The sequence below is a fragment of the Nerophis ophidion genome, linkage group LG02 (assembly GCF_033978795.1).
Source record: "Nerophis ophidion isolate RoL-2023_Sa linkage group LG02, RoL_Noph_v1.0, whole genome shotgun sequence".
NCBI classification, from domain to species: Eukaryota; Metazoa; Chordata; class Actinopteri; order Syngnathiformes; family Syngnathidae; genus Nerophis; species Nerophis ophidion.
The window spans coordinates 6,413,196-6,437,842 of NC_084612.1; the positions used below are offsets into that span (position 1 = coordinate 6,413,196).

The 24,647-nt window shown below is 34.8% G+C and overlaps 1 protein-coding gene across 1 annotated transcript; it reads left to right on the forward strand.

Moving 5' to 3' along the window:
* Nucleotides 1-737: 737 nt before the first annotated feature.
* gpib (glucose-6-phosphate isomerase b) lies at nt 738-23,295 on the forward strand. The gene is made up of 18 exons (XM_061876818.1): nt 738-909; nt 969-1,059; nt 1,133-1,201; nt 4,835-4,954; nt 5,022-5,105; nt 5,177-5,323; nt 9,425-9,496; nt 9,573-9,617; nt 9,700-9,753; nt 10,032-10,092; nt 15,127-15,170; nt 15,303-15,455; nt 19,936-20,065; nt 20,137-20,213; nt 21,692-21,820; nt 21,976-22,051; nt 22,959-23,025; nt 23,133-23,295. The coding sequence occupies exons 1-18, from the start codon at nt 791-793 to the stop codon at nt 23,254-23,256; spliced, it is 1,662 nt and encodes a 553-aa protein (XP_061732802.1). The 5' UTR covers nt 738-790; the 3' UTR covers nt 23,257-23,295.
* Nucleotides 23,296-24,647: the final 1,352 nt, after the last annotated feature.

Sequence of the window (24,647 nt, forward strand, 5' to 3'; positions counted from 1 at the left end):
TTTTTGTTCTGGAAAATCTAGAAGAAATAATGATCTGTCTTTGTTTGAAATATAGCTTGGTCCAATTTGTTATATATTCTAAAAAAAAGTGCAGATTGGATTTTAACCTATTTAAAACATGTCATCAAAATTCTAAAATTAATCTTAATCAGGAAAAATTACTAATGATGTTCCATAAATTATTTTTTTAATTTTTTCAAAAAGATTCGAATTAGCTAGTTTTTATCTTCTTTTTTCCGGTTGAATTTTGAATTTTAAAGAGTCGAAATTGAAGATAAACTATGTTTCAAAATTAAATGTTCATTTTTTTCCTGTTTTCTCCTATTTTAAACCGTTCAATTAAGTTTTTTTTCATCATTTATACTCTACAAAAAACCTTCCGTAAAAGGAAAAAAAAATGTACGACGGAATGACAGACAGAAATACCCATTTTTATATATATATATTTATAGATTTATTTATAAAAAGGTAAATTGAGCAAATTGGCTATTCCTGGCAATTTATTTAAGTGTGTATCAAGCTGGTAGCCCTTCCCATTAATCAGTACCCAAGAAGTAGCTCTTGGTTTCAAAAATGTTGGTGACCCCTGATGTAGTGTGTGCCTTGGTAGCAACATGCTAATGTTCACTGTTTTGTCACTGTGATGTTGAAGAAGCCCATTGGCCTAAGTGGAGGGGGCGTGGCCAGCCCCAATATAGCCCAAGGAGGCGGGGCGAGGGCCGCCCTTCAAAACCCATTTTCCTGACCCGCCGGGCCCCACTCCAGTCTGGCCGTCGGCGAGCAGAGGACCATGGCACTCACGCAGGACCCCGTCTTCCTTAGGCTGCAGGAATGGTACACGGCCCACGCCTTGAACCTCAACATGAGGCACATGTTCGATGCCGACAAGGACAGATTCAGCAAGTTCAGGTAGGCGTGAAAAGCGGGTGTGCTTGGGTAAAGCTGGCGTTTACGTCGTGTTCCCGCAGCCTCAACCTGCGGACGGAGGACGGCGACATCCTCCTGGACTATTCCAAGAACCTCATCACCGATGAAGTCATGAGGATGCTGGTGGACCTGGTAGACACTCCAACCGTTTCTTCACCCACGTCCAATGTCCCGCGCCTTTAAACGTCTCCTCGCTGTTTGGCAGGCCAAATCCCGAGGCATGGAGGCGGCCAGGGAGAAGATGTTCAGCGGAGAGAAGATCAACTTCACTGAGGTACACGCTGACCTCTGACATTTGTCCTGCTGCCACCCTTACAGATGATGACTCAGCCATTTTGTCACATGACCTCGTTGTAGCGCCACACTTGGTCCAAGATTTTTTTTCCTGTCCATTTTAATGCGACACCTAAGACAGCCCAGACACTAGGGGGCAGTGATGAGCAGCGAGAGTGGCGCTCAGCTGAACGGAGAGATCCTTAAAGGCCTACTGAAAGCCTGATAGTTTATATATCAATGATGAAATATTAACATTGCAACTCTTTTTAGTTTGCTAAATTGCAATTTTAAATTTCGCGCAAAGTATCCTGTTGAAAACGTCGCGGGATGATGACGCGTATGATGACGCGTGCGCGTGACGTCACGGATTGTAGCGGACATTTAGATCCAGCACCGATCCCAGCTATAAGTGGTCTGCTTTAATCGCATAATTACACAGTATTCTGGACATCTGTTTTGCTGAATCTTTTGCAATTTGTTCAAATAATAATGGAGACGTCAAAGAAGAAAGACGTAGGTGGGAAGCGGTGTATTGCGGCTGTCACGCCAAATTTCTTCCCCCTACAAAAACCTCCCCCTCCCCATTTACTTCCGGGATCATGATTAATACAGACATTTTTTTTAACGCTATATTATAAAAATACAGACATTTTGTTAATGTTATAAAAAATAAAAAAAATATTTACAAACACAAGCTATGGGATGAATTAAGAGGAAACGTGAGGAAACGTAACCCTGGAAGTAAATTCGTCATCCCATAGCTTGTGTTTGTAAATTGTTTTTTTAATTTCATTTTTATAACATAGCGTTAACAAAACGTCTTTATTTCTATAATATAGTGTTATATTTTTATAATATAGCGTTAATAAAACGTCTGTATTAATTATGACCCCGGAAGTAAATGGGGGGGAAGGTTTTTGTTGGGGGGAAGAAATTTGGCGTGACACGATCGCCTTTAGCAACACAAACACAGCCGGTGTTTCCTTGTTTACATTCGGCTCTTACCGTAGACATGAGCGGAGTACGTGCTTGCGTCGTTCCTCCTCCAGCTGCGGACTCTCTTGCCTCCTCCCACCGGCCGCCACCGACCGTCGGATGCTTACACCGTGGAGGAGGGCCACACCCCTCCGACTTTCAGGTACGACCATATAATCTCACTAAAACACTAGAACACAATAAGCAGATAAGGGATTTTACAGAATTATCCTAGTAAATGTGTCTAATAACATATTTTTTCTAGTCCTTCACTCTCACTTTCCTCATCCACAAATCTTTCATCCTCGCTCAAATAAATGGGGAAATGGTCGCTTTCTCTGTCCAAATCTCTCTCGCTGCTGGTGGCCATGATTGTAAACAATGTGAGGATGTGAGGAGCTCTACAACCCGTGACGTCACGCGCACATCGTCTGCTACTTCTGGTACAGGCAAGGCTTTTTTATTAGCGACCAAAATTTGCGAACTTTATCGTCGATGTTCTTTACTAAATCCTTTCAGCAAAAATATGGCAATATCGCAAAATGATCAAGTATGACACATAGAATGGACCTGCTATCCCCGTTTGAGTAAGAAAATCTCATTTCAGTGGGCCTTTAAAGTGGGATTTTCTAAGACTGGAAAGTCAGCCAAGCCACTAGGGGGCAGTAACCAGCAACAGCATTGAGTCGAGCGCGGACTTACTGAATGTGTCTATCGGACTTTCAGGACCGGATTGCAGTTCTCACCAAGTCCCGTAGGTGGCAATCACAACATTACAAAGTACATTCCGAGTTTTTCTTCCAGTCACTCACCACACGTACATACTTGTTATATATGTACACATTTAGAATATACAAAGTATATTCCAAGTTATTTTTCCTTTCATTCATACATAATTTCACTGGTACTGTAGTTGAAAGGTTTTTTTTGTTTTAAAATAAACACATTAATTTTTTCTGTCACATTGCAAAGTACATTGTGAGCTTTTCATCCTGTCACTCACACATCATTCCTGTCTGAAACGGGAGTTGGCGGTTCTATTTTTTAAATGACTCCTTTTTTTCTTACGATAGTTATTTTTTTCTACCACAACATTACAAGGTACATTCCACATTGTAAAGTACATTCTGAGCTTTTCATCCTGTCACTCGCACATAATTCCTGTCTGAAACTGGAGTTGACAGTTTGATTTTTTTAATGACTTATTGTTGTCTCACGATTGCTATTTTTTTCTACCACAACATTACAAAGTACATTCCGAGCTTTTCTACCAATCACTCACCACACATCATTCCACTGATACTGTAGTTGAAAGTTGTATAGTTTTTTTAAAAATAGTGTTTTAGCATATATTTTTTTTCTACGACATTGCAAAGTATATTCTGAGCTTTTCATCCTGTCACTCACATATCATTCCTGTCTCAAACTGTAGTTGACAGTTCAACTTTTCTAACGATGTGTTTTTGACTTACGTGAGTTATTTTTGTCTAACACAACATTACAAAGTACATTACAAGCTTTTCTTCCAGTCACTCACCACACATCATTTCACTGTTACTGTTGTTGAAATTTAGATTTTTTTTCTTTAAATAGTGCTTTTTTGTCTAAACATATGTATTTTTTTTTATCACTTTACAAAGTACATTCTGAGCTTTTCATCTTGTCACTCACACATCATTCCTGTCTGAAACTGTAGTTGACAGTTCGATTTTTTTAATCAAGTATTTTTGTCTTACAATAGTTATTTTTTCTCCATTACTAAGTACATTATGAGCTTTTCTTCCCATAACTCACAAATCATTCCACTGATACTGTAGTTAAAAGTCAGAATTTTTTTTTAATAGTCAATTGTTATCCTTTGATACATTTATTTTTATCACGGCATTACAAACTACATTCCAAGCTTTTTTCCTGTCACTCACACATCATCCCACTGGTACTGTAGTTGAAAGTCAGATAAAAAAAAAAATAATAATAATTATCTTAAAATATTTCCTTCTTTGTATCACAACATTACAAATTACATTTTAAGCTTTTCTTCCTGTCACTCACACATCATTCCACTGACTCTGTAGTTGAGCGTAAATGTTTTAAAAACGACTCACTATTGTCCTAAAATAGTTATTTCTTTTCATCACAACATTACAAAGTACATTCTAAATATAATTGTACAAATACTGTGGTTGAATATTTATTTTTTTGTATCACATTATTACAAAGTACATTCTGAGCTTTTCTTACTGTCACTCACACATTATTCTACTGATTCTGTAGTTGAGAGTTAAATGTTTTGCAAATGATTCACTATCGTCCTGAAATAGTTCTTTCTTGGTATCACAACATTACAAAGTACAGTCTGAGCTTTTCTTCCTGTCATTCACATAATAGCCTACTGACTATGTAGTTGAGAGTTAAATGTTTTAAAAACGATTCACTATTGTCCTAAATTAGTTCTTTCTTTGTATCACAGCATTACAAAGTACATTCTAAGCATCCTTCTAAGAAATACTGTAGTTTAAAGTATTTTTTTTTTTTATGATGCATCTTTCTCTAAAAATATTTCTTCAAAAAGTAGTCAATGATTTGTAATTGTCAAATTAATTTTTCAATGCTATGAATGAAATGAATGGAGCCAGTTGTCCTAATGGGTTCTAAGGGCCGTGCAGTGCTTCACGTGGCTCTGAGGAACCGCTCCAACACTCCCATCATGGTGGACGGCAAAGACGTGATGCCCGAGGTCAACAAAGTCTTGGACAAGATGAAGGATTTCTGTCACGTGAGTAAAACGCGGTAGCCGAGAGTACTGCGTGGGATCGGATGGAGTTACCGATGTTTACCTGCAGAGAGTTCGCAGCGGGCAGTGGAAGGGTTACACAGGAAAAGCCATCACAGACGTGGTGAACATCGGAATTGGAGGATCCGATCTTGTAAGAACTTCGTCACTTTGTCAAATTTATTTTTGTGATTTGGAATGAACTGATCTCTTTTTGGGCCGCAGGGCCCCCTGATGGTGACGGAGGCCCTGAAGCCGTACTCGAAGGACGGGCCCCGAGTGTGCTTCGTGTCCAACATTGACGGGACGCACATCGCAAAGACGCTAGCCCATCTCAACCCTGAGACCACGCTCTTCATCATCGCATCCAAGGTGCACCAGATGTTAGCTAAGGCCTGCTCAACCTAACGGAAAAGTTTTTGTAAACATGCAAGGCAATTTGGAATCGTAAATTACGGCAATCTGATGTAACAAGTTTTCGTAAACACCAAAGACAGTTTGGCGCTTCAATTAAGTTGACGTACAAAGTATTCCTAAACATGCAAGGCAATTTGGAATTGTAAATTACGGTAATCCAATGTAACAAGTTTTCGTAAACATCAAAGACAGTTTGCAGCTTCAAATAAGCTGACTTAAAAAAAATTCGTAAACATGCAAGGCATTTTGGAATCGTCAAATATGGTAACCTGATACAACAAGTTTTCGTAAATATCAAAGACAATTTGGAGCTTCAGTTAACCTGAGGTAAAAAAATTTTTGTAAACATGCAAGGCAATTTAGAATTGTCAATCAGGGTAACCTGATGTTACAAGATTTCATAAACATCAAAGACAGTATGTAGTCGACAGTTAACGTGACGTAAACATTTTTTTGTAAACATCAAAGACAATTTGGAGATGTCAACCCACTTGATGACACATTTTCGTAAACATCAAAGACAATTTAGAATTGTCAATTAATTAATTTAAGGTTGTAATTAACCTGACGTAAGAAGTTTTTGTAAACATCAAAGACAATTTAAGGTTAGTAATTAACCTGACGTAACAAGTTTTAGTAAACCTCAAAGACAATTTAAGGTTGGTAATTAACCCGACGTAACAAGTTTTCGTAAACATAGAGACAGTTTGAAGTCGTCTTTTAACTTGCCGCAACAAGTTTTCCTAAACATCAAATACACTGTGGAGCTTCAAGTAACCTGACGTAAAAAGTATTTGTAAACATGATAGACAATTTGGCGTTGCCGATTAACGTAACGCAACACATTTTTGTAAACAACAACGACAATTTGGAGTTGTCAATTAACATGACGTAACAAGTTTTCGTAAACATTGTAGACAATTTAAGCTTGATAATTAACATGACGTAACAAGCTTTCGTACACATCAAATAATTTATGGCTGGTAATTAACATGACGAAACAGGTTTTTGTAATCATCAGAGACAATTTATGGTTGGTAATTAATCTGACGTAACAAGTTTTCTTAAACACCAACAACAATTTACGGTTGGTAATTAACCTGACCCAACAAGTTTTTGTAAACATAATAGACAATTTGGCGTTGGCGATTAACGTAATGCAGCAAGTTTTTGTAAACAACAACGAAAATTTGGAGTTGTCAATTAACTTGACGAAACAAGTTTTCATAATCATGGAAGACAATTGGGAGTCATGAGTTAACCTTGACAATTAACCTCACGTAATAAGTTTCACTAACATGCGAGGCAGTTTAGAGTCAACAATTATTTTGATGTAGCAAGTTTTCCGAAACATCAAAGACAATTTGGAATCAACAATTAACTTGATGTAGCAGGTTTTGGTAAACATCAAACAAAATTTGGAGTCATCAATTAACGTCACACAAGTTTTTCATAAACGTGAAAGACAATTGGGAGTTGTGAATTAACAATATTTTGTAAACATCAAAGAACATTTGAAGTCGTCAATTAACCTGACATAACCTTTTTCTTGACTCAACAATCATCCAAAGACAAGGCACATTAATTTGTTCATTTTACTGCAGTTACTTAGTCTGCTTTAATGGTGGTTATTAGAGATGACAGATAATATCGGAGTGCCGATATTATCGGCCGATAAATGCTTTAAAATGTAATATCGGAAATTATCGGTATCGGTTTCAAAAAACTAAATGTATGACTTTTTAAAACGCTGCTTTGTACACGGACGTAGGGAAAAGTACAGGGCGCCAATAAACCTTAAAGGCACTGCCTTTGCGTGCCGGCCCAGTCACATAATACCTACGGCTTTTCACACACGCGAGTGAATGCAAGCATACTTGGTCAACAGCCATACAGGTCACACTGAGGGTGGCCGTATAAACAACTTTAACACTGTTACAAATATGCGCTACACTGTGAACTCACACCAAACAAGACTTTCGGGAGAACATGCGCACCGTAACACAACATAAACACAACAGAAGAAATACCCAGAATCCCTTGCAGCACTAACTCTTCTGGGACGCTACAATATATACACCCCCGTTATTACCCTATCCCCCACACCTCAACCCCGCCCACCTCAACCTCCTCATGCTCTCTCAGGGAGAGCATGTCCCAAATTCCAAGCTGCTGTTTTGAGGCATGTTAAAAAAGTATGCACTTTGTGACTGTCAAGACTTAGACTATGTTGAGGTTTGTTTTCCCGTGGTGCATAGCGACTGGACCGGACAAGGCATGAAGGTAATGACATCTTTTTGTCAGAGTTATTTGGTGACGAACCCCAAAATGCAGAGATGGAGGCCGGCATGGAGTGAGCAAACATGGTTTTATTATAAATACTAAGCCAAAACCAAACACAGGGTTCAAAACAAAAGCGCGCACGTGGGCGGATAAAAAACAAAAAGCTTTTAGCATAGAAGCTAACAAGAAACAAAAAGGAACTTTAGCATGGAAGCTAGAGGATAACAATCAGAAAAACTGGAAATAGCTATGGCTAACAAAAACAGCTTACCGCTACGACGACCAGGACAAGATGTAGCACGACAGGTCAGCTGAAATCAAAACGACACAACAAGAGCGACATGAGGCAACGACAATACAAATGACAATACAATACAATACAATGATCCAGCAACTGACACAAGACAAAGAGGGTACAAATAGGAGCGGGCTGATTGGCAACAGGTGTGACCAGGTGTCAATCAGCCGCAGCTGAGGAGGAACACAGCACTCAGGGAACAAGACAGGAAGCTGACAAAATAAGAGCACTTGACAGGAACTAAAAGACAGGAAATACTAAACACAGGAAAGACAAATGCAGAGGAAAAAACTAAAACATAGACAAACTGCCAGGGGCAAGCCTGACACTTTTGATATTAACTCGAAAGTACGACAATATACAAAGGGTATAAACCTCACAGCGGAAGTACCAAACCTGGCTATGAAAACAAAAACTAGCACAATGGCAGAACTATGGACAAAAAAAACGAAAACACTTACTGTGACAAGAAACGAGCATGAAAAAGAGCAGCATGGATCATCAGCATGAATAACAAGGGTGTATAGAGGGTGGTGTTGCCAGGCTGACTGCCTGGCAACTACAGGCTTAAATAGTGCTGTGGTGATTAACAGGTGCATGAGTCCAAATGAATCAGGTGCGTGACATGAGGACAGGTGAAAACTAATAGGTTGTCATGGAAACAAAGCAGGGAGTGAAAAAACAGGAACTGACAGAGTGGAAAAACCAAACAGAACATAGCCGAACTAAACAGAACATAGCCGAACTAAACATGATCACCAAGACATAATAAATATGGCAGTGTCAAATTTTGTTGTTGACGAACCTCAAGATGCAGAGAAGGAGGCAGGCATGGAGTGAGAAAACGTGGTTTTAATATAAACAATAAAAACAAAACCAAACAAAGGGTTCAAACAAAAAGTGCGCACGTGGGCGGATAACAAACAAAAGGACTAGCGTGGAAACTAACAGGTATCTAGCAGGAAACAGAAAAAATGGGAAACAGTTAATGGCTAACAAAGGACAAAGGAGGTAAAATAGGAGCTGGCTGATTGACAATTCAGGTGTGGCCATATGCCAATCAGCCATAGCTAAGGGAAAACAAAGCACTCAGGGAGACAAACAGGAAGCTGAACCAAAAATAAGAGTGCTGACAGGAACTAAGGACAGGAAATACTAAACACACAGAGGAGAAACTAAAACACAAACAAACTGTCAGTGGCAAGCCTGACAGGCTGTGCCATGTTGGCCTTTTTTTCTCTCCATAACTAGAGTTGATTTATTTTGGAAAACCTTGTTAGATTGTTTAATGCATCCAGCGGGGCATCACAACAAAATTAGGCATAGTAATGTGTTAATTCCACTACTGTATGTATCAGTATCGGTAATTAAGAGTTGGACAATATCGGATATCGGCAAAAAAGCCATTATCGGACATCCCTAGTGGTTATTGTTACATATCCTTGATGATTGACGTTTCATGTCATTTCTTGCAGACATTCACCACCCAGGAGACCATCACCAACGCTGAGTCGGCCAAAGAATGGTTCCTTGAACACGCCAAAGACGTGAGTTTGGACCCCCGCTCCTACGTAGCACCTTATTGTGACCCACTTGTTGAAGGCGAATGTCATTCTCCCACAGAAACACGCTGTGGCCAAACACTTTGTGGCTCTGTCCACCAACGGCGTAAGTCGCAACCCACCATGAACGGTAACCCCGCCTCTTTCAATGATGTCACCTTTACTGTCTCCGTCTCTCTCTGCCACAGCCCAAAGTAAAGGACTTCGGCATCGACACGGAGAACATGTTTGAGTTCTGGGACGTGAGTGCTCCTTAAGCTCTTTTATCTGCAGAAAGAGTGGGGGTCGGCTATATTTAAGCAAGACTTTGTGACCCGGTCTGCAGCTGCAGCAGCATACCTCCCACCGGTTATTATTGGTGGTGACCTTCTCCCTTGCAGAGGTTACTGTACAGCAAAGGTCACGGAGCAGCCTTCAGTTACAATGTTGGCCTTTATGCTGCGTCATACTGTCTACAGTGTATACTTTCATTTTGCAATAAGAATATATCCTTTTAATACATGTTTTTTTTTTTCCTCAGTGGGTCGGAGGTCGCTTCTCCTTGTGGTCAGCAATCGGCATGGCCATCGCCCTGCACATCGGTACCGTATGTTCATAAAATGATAGCACATAACCAGGTGGACTCTGAATGCTGCATGAATAGATTAACGTGGACCAGGGGCGTCACTAGACCTAATAGTGTACTGGGGCACACCTGGGGCACAAATAATTCATGTGAGCGTGCAAAGCGCGCAAGCAAAAACATTTTTAGCACTTATTTATCATGAAAAATACATAAATAGTGCTTTAAACTATGAAATCATATCAGATTATGTCGTATGGATATTTGATTAACCACCTGAAATTAACTAATGCATTTGACCTACTTGTGCACTTTTTTACTCCAGACTTCTAAACTGCTACTGGTAAAAGCAAAAAGGAAGAGCAATGAATCTTTTTGAAATATATATTGCAGTAATCATCTGCAAATTTAACATCTACAAAAGTAAAACAAAAAATAAAGCACCCCTACATCTCTGGATTCTTTTATATTATTTAATTTCCATTTGTGGCAATGTGGCTAATCCTATTTCAGATACACAAAACTATAAAATATATACGAAACAATAAAGCCACAGTAGTAGAATAAATGAACAAATGTGGTGTGTCTGTTCAGGGAATCATTTTCTGAGAAGTAAATTGTAACGTCTCCTTTTCATTTTTGCAAAGTGGTCAATCACTCTGGACAGACATGGAAATATTACAGTAACTGTTATACAGTTGACCAGTGGTTCCCAACTGCTGGGTCGTGACATAAAAGTGGATTGTGTGTCATTTTCAGTGAGTCGCAGTCAGATGTGTGCATGAAAAAAAAACGTTTAGGGAGAAAAAAAATCAAATTGTGGCAACAAAACCAGATTATTTTAGCCTTTTTTCAAGTGACTATGAGTGAGTATTTTAGCAAAAGGCAAACCGACTAACAAGTTGGAGGAGGACTCAGGACAGACATGGAAATATATTTTAAAAAAATCTAAATGGGGCAACAAAACCCGATATTTTCAGCCATCTTTCTGAAAACAAATACAGAAATGTTACTATATTTTCTGGAAACAAAACCAGATGCTTTAGCTGTAGCCATTTTCCTGGTGACAAAACAAGATTATTTTAGTCAAAGTCACACCGATTAACAAGACAAGACTACAGTGCTATTTTTCTTTGAAATAAACCTGATTTAAAAATTTGGCTCACGACTTGATGATATGGAAAAATGTTTTTCTTCCTGAAGATAAACCATTTGAGAAGCACTCAACTCACACATGCTTACTCCAAATCATCATTGATGCAGAACCAGCAGACAATAACCAACATTATGTTTCATGTTCATTGGAAATTCCCCCGACAGCTCGTACAGCAAATGAATATGTTTGTCTTGATACAAGGAACAACGTTAGCTAACTTAGCATCAACTTATTTAAGACAATGATGTTGCCTAGCTAGCTAGGACTTCACTTACATCTCTCATTCCTCGCTTCTTCTCTCCTGCGGGCGAATAACTTTCTTAAATCCATCTAGGAGTTACAGTTTGAGTCAAATCAAAATCAAAATATTGTATTTAACAAATTGTTGTTGGCTAACGTTACCTACCTCACGCAGTGATTCGAATCCCCCCTCTCTCTCTCTCTCTCTCTCCCTCTCTCTCTCTCTCTCTCTCTCTCTCTCTCTCAACCGAAGTCTCGATCCACACGTGAATAAATTACCATATTAATTAGCCATGTGCTCACTGTTTCGTGGAGTGAATACAGTAGCAGTCAATTACCATACTAAGTAGTATGTGCGCCGTTGTCTATGTTATGTAGACTTAAAACTCTGAAGCGGTTTTTTTTACTGGTGAAATTTTTACTGGGGCACTGCAGATCAACAGTGGGGCACGTGCCCCAGTGAAATATGTCTGGCGACGCCCCTGACAAATTGAAAAAATGATTCGAGTGTTACCATTTAGTGGTCAATTGTACGGGATATGTACAGGATATGTAATGTACAGTGCAATCTACTAATAAAAGTCTCAATCAATCAATCAATCTAAAACATATTAATACATACAAATTAATATTACATATGCTCCCATATTAAGGATAATGTAATTAAATCCAATCAAAAATCCTTAAACATTTTTAAAAACGATTATACAGCATTTACTTATATGACAAAATCCAGACAACCTTCCCTGGTCATGGTGAAAAATATACATAAATCCAATCAATAACCCTTAAACATTTTTAGAAATGATTATACAACATTTACTTATACGACACAATCCAGACAACCTTCCCTAGTCATGGTGCAAAAAAAAATGCATAAATCCAATCAATAACCCTTAACATTTTTAGAAATGATTAAACAACATTTATTCATATGACACAATCCAGACAACTTTCCCTAGTGCAAAAAAAAAAATGCATACATCCAATCAATAACCCTTAAACATTTTTAGAAATGATTATACAACATTTACTCATATGACACAATCCAGATATCCTTCCCTAGTCATGATGCAAAAAAAACATGCATAAATCCAATCAATACCCCTTAATCATTTTTATAAATGATTATACAGCATTTACTTATATGACACAATCCAGATAACCTTCCCTAGTCATGATGCAAAAAAAACATGCATAAATCCAATCAATACCCCTTAATCATTTTTATAAATGATTATACAGCATTTACTTATATGACACAATGCAGACAACCTTTCCTAGTCATGGTGCAAAAAAAATATGCATAAATCCAATCAATAACCCTTAAAAATTTTAAGAAATGATTATTCACTGATATGACACAATCCAGACAACCTTCCCTAGTCATGGTGCAAAAAAATGCATAAATCCAATCAATAACACCTAAACATTTTTAGAAATGATTATACATTTACCCTTACAACACTATCCAGACAACCTTCCCTAGTCATGGTGCAAAAAAAAGCATAAATCCAATCAATAACCCTTAAACATTTTTAGAAATGATTATACAGCATTTTCTTATATGACACAATCCAGACAACCTTCCCTAGTCATGGTGCAAAAAAAACTGCATACATCCAATCAATAACCCTTAAACATTTATAGAAATGATTATACAGCATTTACTCATATGACACAATCTAGACAACCTTTATTTGTCATGGTGCAAAAAAAAAAGCGTAAATCCAATCAATAACCCTTAAACATTTTTAGAAATTATTATACAGCATTTATTCATATGACACAATCCAGACAACCTTTCCTAGTGCAAAAAAAAATGCATACATCCAATCAATAACCCTTAAACATTTTTAGAAATGATTATACAACATTTACTCATATGACACAATCCAGACAACCTTCCCTAGTCATGGTGCAAACAAAAAAAACATAAATCCAATCAATATCCCTTAAACATTTTTAGGAATGATTATACACCATTTACTTATGACACAATCCAGACAACATTCCCTAGTCATGGTGCAAACAAAAAAAAGCATAAATCCAATCAATAACCCTTAAACATTTTGATAAATGATTATACAGCAATTACTTATATGACACAATCCAGGCAACCTTCCTTAGTCATGGTGCAAAAAAAAAAATGCAACTAACATAAAGGTCAACACACATAACAACCTGCTCACTGAATTTTGTGGATATTATGAAAAACGTCCAAACTCCATTAAAAAAAAAAAAAACATTAAAATGACACCCATTTAAGTCCATTTGAGTGCATGATAAATGTAAAACACATTGATCAATTTAAGCTGCTTCATATTTTTGATTGATTACAAAAGTTGAAGTAGGTCGTCACAGAAGTAAACAAGGTAGGAGTCAAAACTGTCACATACTCTTAATATCCAATTATATTAATTATATATCCATCATATTAATATAATATTTACATGTATTTGCCCCGCCGCCAAAGTTTTTTTTTTTAGCTTAATGCCGCCCCCACGTCAAAAACTTTGGATGCCCCTGATTTTGAAGGGTAAGAAGCCATCTTGGTCAACTAAATATGACCCAAAAATATGATGTCATAACGAAATAAAGGAATGAAATACTATGTTGAAAAATGTTTGAAAAATACATGACAAAATAAGAAAATACTCAAGTATCGAAATATATATCATAATGTTATGATATTTGATAATATTAATAGTAATAACTGGGAAAATTGGTGGCTTTTAGTAATAGTAGTAATTGAAAAACTATTTTAAAATATAAGAAAGAATATTAACTACTAAGAGTAATAATATAATATCATTAATAATGATCCACATTATTCTAATAACTGCCTTGTTCATGTCCTGTACTGTACTACCACTTTTAATTAATTATAATATTAACAATAATTACTAATAATGGTAAATAAAATAAATCATAACTTTTTGTCACTGTGGTAATTTTAAAACTCTAATTAATTTTTTTACATAACATATTTTTTACTGCATACCTACATTTGTCTACTATATACGATACATAATAAAAGTATAAATAACAATACAGCAATATTGATATTGATGCATATTAACACAATATATGTCTAGATTGTGTCCTGTCCACATATTACATATTAATAATAATGGTATGTTTTATTATATTCTTGTCGTAATAATATACTGTAGTTTGTATTTTTAAATCTATTTTATTATATGTATTATTTGGTTCATAAAGTTAAAAAACATGCTATAATTAAATATTTATTGTTATATTAATAATGAAAAATATTGTAATTAGTTGTATGAACCACAGGTCTATTATAACTAGAATGATAATTTAAGGTTTTAAATATTCTATTTTATATGTAAGTATTTATTTTATATTTCAAATTAAAACATGAAAAATAATTGAAATTATAGTATAATCTACTGCAATATTTATTATAATATTTAGACTGAAAAATACTGTAATTAAATGAATCACTGTGTAATAAACTGCATTATTTATAATAATTTTAAGTTTTTAATATTATATTGTATATGAAAATTATTGTATGAATGTATTAAAAAGTAGTTCAAACAAGTGCTTAATGTACTAAAATATGTTTTTTTTTTTAAGACAGAATCCCTCCTCTAACTTGTTTTTGGCGTCTTTTTCCTGCATTAGGCTTCGAGAACTTCGAGAAGCTTCTTTCAGGCGCTCACTGGATGGTAGGTCATGTCGGAAATAAATAATGATAAATCCTTTTTAAAAATGCCCGCATAATCATTAAGGTCCACGTGAACCATGAAATGAGATCCTGTACCTGGAAGTGTGTGTGAAAAAAAATGTTACCTTTCCAGGACAACCACTTTCGCACGGCTCCTCTGGATAAAAACGCCCCAATGCTGCTGGCCCTGCTGGGTATTTGGTACATCAACTTCTTCCACACGGAGACCCACGCCATGCTGCCCTACGACCAGTACATGCACCGCTTTGCCGCCTACTTCCAGCAGGTCAGACGGTCAACACTGTTGCAGGGAATCATCGTTTTGAAATGGATTTTTATGTGCAACCATTTGCTGCTAGGCAGGATTCGTGTGGTGGAATACTACAAATAAATAATATATATATAAATATTTTTATACAAAATAATAAATAAATAAAATAAAAAAATAAAAATAATATTTATTTTTTTAAATATATATATTTATTAATTTATTTGTATTTTTTTATTTTATTATTATTTTTTGTATGTCAAAGCAGTACACCAAGCAGTACAGGTCAGTACACCCTTATTTAATTAGTGTTATCACTCTGTCAATGATCTAACACCGATATTGGAGCCTTGAGTATTGGCCGATACTGATCACGATCCGATACAATATCAGCAAGAATCAAACTATTATTTTTTGTTTTTATTTTGTCGTTTGGAATTTTATAGTCGGCCTGACCAAGTGAAGTTACCCCAACAGAAAACAATGTTGTTAGGTGTGAAAAACCCTAACATATTTATCAACTACCGTCTGGAATGGACTTATGCTGTCTCTCAGTTGAAGTGGGGTGGTAATTGGTTTTATTTAGCAACGTCAAACTTTTTATTTTTATTTTGTCATTTGGAATTTTGGAATCGGTTTGACCAAGTGAAATTACTCAAACAGAAAACAATTTTGAAAAACACTAATCTATTTATTATTTACCCTCTGGAATGGACTTATGCAGTCTTCATGTTGAAGTGGGATGGTTATTAGGTTTTTAGCAACATCAAACATTTTTATTTTGTCGTTTGGAATTTTAGAATTGGCTTGACTAAGTGAAATTACTCCAACAGAAAACAGTGTTGTTAGTTTTGAAAAACACTAACATATTTATTATTTACCGCCTAGAATTGGCTTATGCTGTTTCTAAGTTGAAGTGGGGTGGTAATTGGGTTTTTTAGCAACATCAAACTTTTTATTTTTATTTTGTCATTTGGAATTTTAGTATCGGTTTGACCAAGTGAAATTACTCAAACAGAAAACAATTTTTTTAGGTATGAAAAACAGTAATCTATTTATTATTTACCCTCTGGAATGGACTAATGCAGTCTTCATGTTGAAGTGGGATGGTTATTAGGTTTTTAGCAACATCAAACATTTTTATTTTGTCGTTTGGAATTTTAGAATTGGCTTGACTAAGTGAAATTACTCCAACAGAAAACAGTGTTGTTAGTTTTGAAAAACACTAACATATTTATTATTTACCGCCTAGAATTGGCTTATGCTGTCTCTAAGTTGAAGTGGGGTGGTAATTGGGTTTTTTAGCAACATCAAAGTTTTTATTTTTATTTTGTCATTTGGAATTTTAGTATCGGTTTGACCAATTGAAATTACTCAAACAGAAAACAATTTTTTTAGGTATGAAAAACAGTAATCTATTTATTATTTACCCTCTGGAATGGACTAATGCAGTCTTCAAGTTGAAGCGGGATGGTTATTAGGTTTTTAGAAACATCAAACATTTTAATTTTTTATTTTGCCGTTTGGAATTTTAGAATAGGCTTGACCAAGTGAAATTACTCAAACAGAAAACAATGTTGTTAGATATGACAAACACTAACTTATCTATTATTTACCCTCTGGAATGGATTTATGCTGTCTCTAAATTGAAGTGGGGTGGTAATTGAGTTTTTAGCGACATCAAACATTTTTTTTATTTTTTTTTATCGTTTGGAATTTTAAAATAGGCTTGACCAAGTGAAATTACTCCAACAGATAACAATGTTGTTGGGCATGAAAAACCCTAACCCATTTATTATTTTCCATCTATAATGGACTTACGCTGTCTTTAAGTCGAGGTGGGCGAGTCATTTGTTATTTTATTTTGTAGTTTGGAATTTTAGAATAGGCTTGACTAAATGCAATTACTCAAACAGAGAACAATGTTGTTAGGTATGACAAACCCTAACCTATTTATTTATTATTTACCCTCTGGAATGGACCCATGCTGTCTCTAAATTGAAGTGGGGTGGTAATTGTTTTTTTTAGCAACATCAAACTATTTTTTTTTTTCTATTTTGCCACTTGGAATTATAGAATCGGCTTGAACAAAGGGAAATTACTCCAACAGAAAACAATGTTGTTGGGTATATGTATATATATATATATATATATATATATATATATATATATATATATATATATATATATATATATATATATATATATATAACCTATTTCCCGTCTATAATGGACTTATACTGTCTTTAAGTTGAAGCAGGATGGCAATTGGGGCTTTTAGCAACATCAAACATTTTTTATTTATTTTTTTGTCGTTTGGAATTTTAGAATAGGCTTGACCAAGTTAAATGATTCAAACAAAAAAGAAACGTTGTCAGGTATGAAAAACACTAACTTATTTATTATGTAACGTCTGGAATGGACTCATGCTGTTTTTAAGTTAAAGCGGGATGGTATTTGGAGTTTTTAGCAACATCAAACATAAATATATATATATTTTTTTGTCGTTTGGAATTTTAGAATAGGCTTGACCAAGTGAAATGACTCAAACAAAAAAACAACGTTGTCAGGTATGAAAAACACTAACCTATTTATTATCTACCGTCTGGAATGGACTAATGCTGTCTTTAAGTTAAAGTGGGCTGGTATTTTTATTTTTTTTGTCGTTTGGAATTTCCAAATAGGCTTTACCAAGTGAAATTACTCCAACAGAAAACAATGTTTTTAGTTATGAAAAACCCTAACCTATTTATAATTTTCCTTCTGGAATGGACTTGCACTGTACCTCCGCTGAAATGGGGTGGTAATTGGGTTTTTAGCATGATCAAACAATCTAAATTTTTGTATTTTGGCACTTGGAATTTTAGAATCGGCTTGACAGGGTGAAATTACTCCAACACAAAATAATGTTGTTAGGTGTAAAAAAACAAAACAAAAAAAAAAACTAACCTATTGCCCATCTGGAATGGACTTATGCTGTCTTTAATTGGGGGTTTTAGCAACATCAAACATTGTTTTTTTTTTTGTTGTTGTTTGGAATTTCCAAATAGGCTTGACCAAGTGAAATGACTCCAACAGAAAACAATGTTTTTAGTTATGAAAAACCCTAACCTATTTATAATTTTCCTTCTGGAATGGACTTGCACTGTCCCTCCGTTGAAATGGGGTGGTAATTGAGTTTTTAGCAAGATCAAACAATCTAAATTTTTGTATTTTGGCACTTGGAATTTTAGAATCGGCTTGACAGGGTGAAATTACTCCAACACAAAATAATGTTGTTAGGTGTAAAAAAACAAAAAAAAAAAAACTAACCTATTTCCCATCTGGAATGGACTTATGCTGTCTTTAATTGGGGGTTTTAGCAACATCAAACATTGTTTTTGTTTTTTTTGTCGTTTGAAATTTTAGAATAGGCTTGACCAAGTGAAATGACTGAAACAAAAAAGAAACATTGTCAGGTATGAAAAACACTAACCTATTTATTATCTACCGTCTGGAATGGACTCATGCTGTCTTAAGTTGAAGTGGGGTGGTAATTGGGTTTTTAGCGACATCCAGTGGCCAGAATATTTAATCAAGCTTGTGGCACAGTAAGTGGAACGACGCGGACACGTTTGTCACTGGATGCTTGGACTCTTTGTGTCTGTAAGTAAGAGTGAACCATAATGATTTGATACTGTGACGGTTAGCTGGCATCGTGGTGCGGGTTCGTTCTCTCAAAGATGCAGTCGGACTTGGACACAGCGTGAAGGTAAGAATGATGATTTATTTACACTAAGGAAACAGACTAGGAACAGAAAAACTTGCACAAAGCACTAAAGGCAAAACAAACAGAACTAGCATGGGAGCTAGAAAGAACTAAAAGCGATAGCATGTGAGCTAGGGAACAAACAAAGGAAGCATAGTGCGGAAAACAGTTCTTTACCACAATCGGGAATCAGTGTCATCACCTGTTTCATGGAACAGAAACTAAGATGCGAGAGTGAGTAAACGGAAGAGGCAGGCTTAGATTAGGAGAGTAATTACACAGCAGGTGCGCGTAAAAAACAAGGGGCAAGTGACACTAATGCGCAACTATGGCAACAGAACAAAACAGGAAGTGCCACCAGGAACTAAGGAATTCAAATACCAACAGAATACGATACAGAAACAGAACAAAAACAGAATATGACATGATCTGAACAGCGGATCATGACAGATACTTGTTGATATTATTTTAGACGACAATATTGTTCAATTAAGGACACTTAAGTGTAGCTTGTGTGCTATTGTGTGCTTAGCTGTTGTGTATCTGCTATCTCCTGGTAGCCTACAGTCTACCATGTTTACCTTTTGTAAACAAAAGACCAACCTTGAAAGAAAAAAAAAGAAAAAAAACAAATTGCCTAAAGATAAAAACAACAATAGAGAAAACACACATCAACATAGTCCACCTAACACTCTCTGCAGTTGAACACATAAAGGTACCTTTTTGCCATATTTCCCATACCGTGTGCAGGGGGACATGGAGTCCAATGGCAAGTACGTGACCAAACACGGCAGTCGTGTGAACTACCACACGGGGCCCATCGTGTGGGGGGAGCCGGGCACCAATGGGCAGCATGCCTTCTATCAGCTCATCCATCAAGGTACCATCGCCCTAAAACACATCTGAAGCAACATGGATGCATTTATTTGAGGTGGTTTCCCCCCAACTCAGGAACGCGCATGGTGCCGTCCGACTTCCTCATCCCGGCCCAGTCTCAGCACCCTATCAGGAACAACCTGCACCACAAGGTACATTTCACAATAAAACACCTCATATATATCAGCGAGTATATCACAGAGCTAAAACATGCTTTTTATTTTTTATCTACAGTCCAGGCATTACTGAGGTAAAAAAAAAAAAAAAAGATAATAATACGGAGATAAATCACAATTTTTTCACAATTTTTTTTTAAGTAGGTATATATTTGACATATTTGAAATTCCACTAAAAAGTAATTCTTATTTAGGATATCTTTTAAACAAAAAAAAATATATATATATAATTACAAACAAACATTTTTTTCCACGGAAATATTTATTTTTATTTGTAGCATATTTTCTATGTAAAATGTAACTTTAATTCTGAATATACTAACATTTTTTGTAGTTTTTTTTTATAGATTTACAAACAATTTTAAGTCAGGTTGTATGTACGTTTTTCTTTTTGATTAGTCTGAATATTTCTAGATGTTATTTTTCCTACACATACATTTTCTTTAAAAATTGTATATATTTAAAAGCAAGTTTTATTTATGTTAAAAATGTGTGTTTATATATTTGAAATTTACATATGTATATATATATATATATATATATATATATTTATATACATATATAATATATATATATGTATATATATATACATATCTATCTGTGTAAATTTGAAAATATAAATACACATATTTAAAATAAATACAACTATATATATACATATATATATAAATATATAATTGGTTGACTTTGTACATTTGTATTTTACACTTTTTCTATATATATATATATGTATATATATATATACATACATATATATATATATACATACTGTATATATATATATATATATATATATATACATATATATATACATATATATATATATATATATATATACATATATATATATATACATATATATATGTATACATATATACACACACATATATATAATTGGTTGACGTTGTGCATATATATATATATATATATATATATATATATATATATATATATACGCATTTGTTTTAGTTTAATCCGAATATTTCTGAATTTGTTAATTTTACTTTTCAACATTTACATGTATATATTTAATATATTTTTGAAAATATTATATATTTCATGCCAAGTTTTAGTTATCATAGTATATTTTGTAGTTATATTAATAAATGTATATATTTTTAATTTACACAAATAATTAGATACAGCAGTATATATACATACATACATATATATATATATATATAAATATATACAAAGTATATATATAAAGTATATATATATACAATACATATTTTTTTAGAAACCTAAAATATAAAAATATGTAAATAGTTATACAACTAGTAATAGCTATTTCCAATACATTTTACACTAAAACAGATATATTTTAAATATTATTACTGTATTCATTTTGGGTGTACCTGCATATTTATTGGATTCCTATGAGTGATACATAGGTGTTTTTTTTGGGACAAATATATTGCAATAAACATTATGGACCATTTACTTGGCTGCAGATCCTGCTGGCTAATTTCCTAGCCCAGACGGAGGCCCTCATGAGGGGTAAGACCACCGAGGAGGCCCGCAAGGAGCTGGAGGCCAGCGGCTTGAGCGGAGAAGCTGTGGAGAAGATTCTGCCTCATAAAGTGAGTCACAAAAGAAAGTGATAAACACAACTCCTGCATTCATCCTTAATAGAGACAATAATAGAAGGTCTCTTATAAAGGAGATAAGGTATAGTAAGTACCCCCTAGTGTTCGATAAACTTTTTGCTGAAGAATCTGTGGGTGTGTCTTTAAAGGTGTTCCAAGGAAACCGACCCACCAACTCCATCATCTTCAAGAAACTCACACCTTTCACACTTGGTGCTCTCATAGGTGAGAACAGGCATAACTGGCAGACTCAATCACTACTAAACATTCTGATCTGTCCTGGAAGTCTAGTTCCCTCTGCAGGATTTAGTGTGTTACTGCACCACGTCTCAATTCTTGTATTTATCCAGAGCCTCACTAAAATGTTAATATTGCTCAACGTGTAGAGGCTTGTGTATATTTTGCATTATTTTCAAAAAGCATTTTGGAATTTGGAATTCTCTCGATGCAACATTTCTCTCTACAAAATGTTTTAGTTATGTATTTAAAAAATAAATCATGTATTAATTGAACAAGTATTATTTAATTTCAGTACATGACTTAGTTTTTAATACTAAAGTATTGGATGATTTTCTTGGTGTCACCTTTTTTTTTTACAAAACAATTTATTTTCTAATGTACATTCCTGTATTTATTATACTTTTTGTAAATATCTCACAATGTAACCACATGTAAAAATGATAAACCCTTGAAATAAATTAAATAATACATCAGATCAAATGAATATTAAAAATTAATACACATCAAAAATTATATCTTTTTTTTTTTTTTTTAAGTTGATGCATCCAGTTCTTTAGTATTTAAAACAAAGTGAATTCATTAAAATGTATTTAATGACAAAATAAGTTGTTGTTCAATTAATACATACACAATATATTTTTTGCAGTAATGTAATGCATATTTCCCCCAGAAGTCTCTATATTAATTAAAACAAATTGTATTTAATCAAATATTTTAATGTAATTATTATATAACACACACACACACACACACACACATACATATATATATATATATATATATATATATATATATATATATATATATATAAGATATATATGTATATTACATTATATAGTATTTTTCTATTTATTGTTGCCAACAATTTTGTGTCTTTTTTGTGTTTTGGCAGCCATGTACGAGCACAAGATCTTCATCCAGGGTCTGATGTGGGAGATTAACAGTTTTGACCAGTGGGGGTAAAAGACACCATTTATGTTATTACCAATAACTATTTATCGATTGAAGGAAATATGAAGTGTGTCCAACAAAGACATCCCTTATTATTGTGTGTTTGCATTGTTAGTGTGGAACTGGGCAAACAGCTGGCGAAGAAGATCGAACCCGAGCTGAAGGACGCCGCCGAGGTCCACTCTCACGACGCCTCCACCAACGGACTCATCAACTTCCTCAAGAAGAACTTTGCCTAAGATTTATGTTCATCACGATATAAATCACTTTTGTCAGTTTATTTTTGTCTTCTTTGCAACAGTCACTTCACCAGCCACCTTAAAAAAATTCTTACTCAACAAACCCCATGGATTCATACCTTATGTTCAAGGCCACAATGACAGCTTTCCGGATTTGTGATCATTTTGTGAATATATCATAACATGTTGATTCAATGACAATATACCACTTATAAAACTCAAAAATCATTTACAACAAACTCCTTCAAGTCATACCTCATATTAAAGGCGCCCTTGAGAGCTTTCCAAATTTGTAATTACTTTGTCGGTATATTTTAATATGGTGATTCAATGATCAAAAAACTTATAAAACTCACAAATCAGCACTTTGTAACGACGTCAAAAATTATATTAGAACAAACCCCATCAAGTCATACCTCATATTAAAGGCCATGGTAAGAGCTATCCAGGTATGTCATTATTTTGTTACCATGGCCACTGTATGGTGACACAATGACCACAAAACACCACTACTAATTTAACACACACATCTGCACTTATTAGTCAAAGTAACAAGGTCAAGAATTGATTTTTATGAAAGCCCATTGACGTTCATCTCATGTTAAAGTCCATGATGAGAGCTTTCCAGATATTTCATTCTTTTGTCAATATGTCTCTATACTGTGACACAATTACCACAAAACACCAATTATAAAACGCGAAAATCAGCGCTCAAATAATAACGTCAAAAATAAATTTACAACAAACCCCTTCGAGTCAGACCTCATATTAAAGGCGCCTTTGAGAGCTTTTCGATTTTTTAGTTATTTTGTCAGTATATTTTAATATGGTGATTCAATAATCAAAAAACGTATAAAACTCACAAATCAGCACTAAGTAACGACGTCAAAAATTATATTACAACAAACCCCATCAAGTCATACCTCATATTAAAGGCCATGGTAAGAGCTATCCAGGTATGTCATTATTTTGTTACCATGGTCCCTGTATGGTGACACAATGACCACGAAACACCACTTATAAAACTCGAAAATCAGCACTCATAATAAAAATATCAAAAATACATTTACAACAAACTCCTTCAAGTCAGACCTCATATTAAAGGCGCCCTTGAGAGCTTTTCGATTTTTTAACTATTTTGTCAGTATATTTTAATATGGTGATTCAATAATCAAAAAACGTATAAAACTCACAAATCAGCACTAAGTAACGACGTCAAAAATTATATTACAACAAACCCCATCAAGTCATACCTCATATTAAACGCCATGGTAAGAGCTATCCAGGTATGTCATTATTTTGTTACCATGGCCCCTGTATGGTGACACAATGACCACAAAACACCACTTATAAAACTCGAAAATCAGCACTCATAATAAAAAGATCAAAAA

Coding starts and splice junctions, on each gene's coding strand:
- gpib (XM_061876818.1), top strand. CDS start 791: ATGGCACTCACGCAGGACCCCGTCTTCCTTAGGCTGCAGGAATGGTAC. Junction 5,324..9,424: donor TCTTCATCATCGCATCCAAG/GTGCACCAGATG, acceptor CATTTCTTGCAG/ACATTCACCACCCAGGAGAC. Junction 20,214..21,691: donor GGAACAACCTGCACCACAAG/GTACATTTCACA, acceptor ACTTGGCTGCAG/ATCCTGCTGGCTAATTTCCT.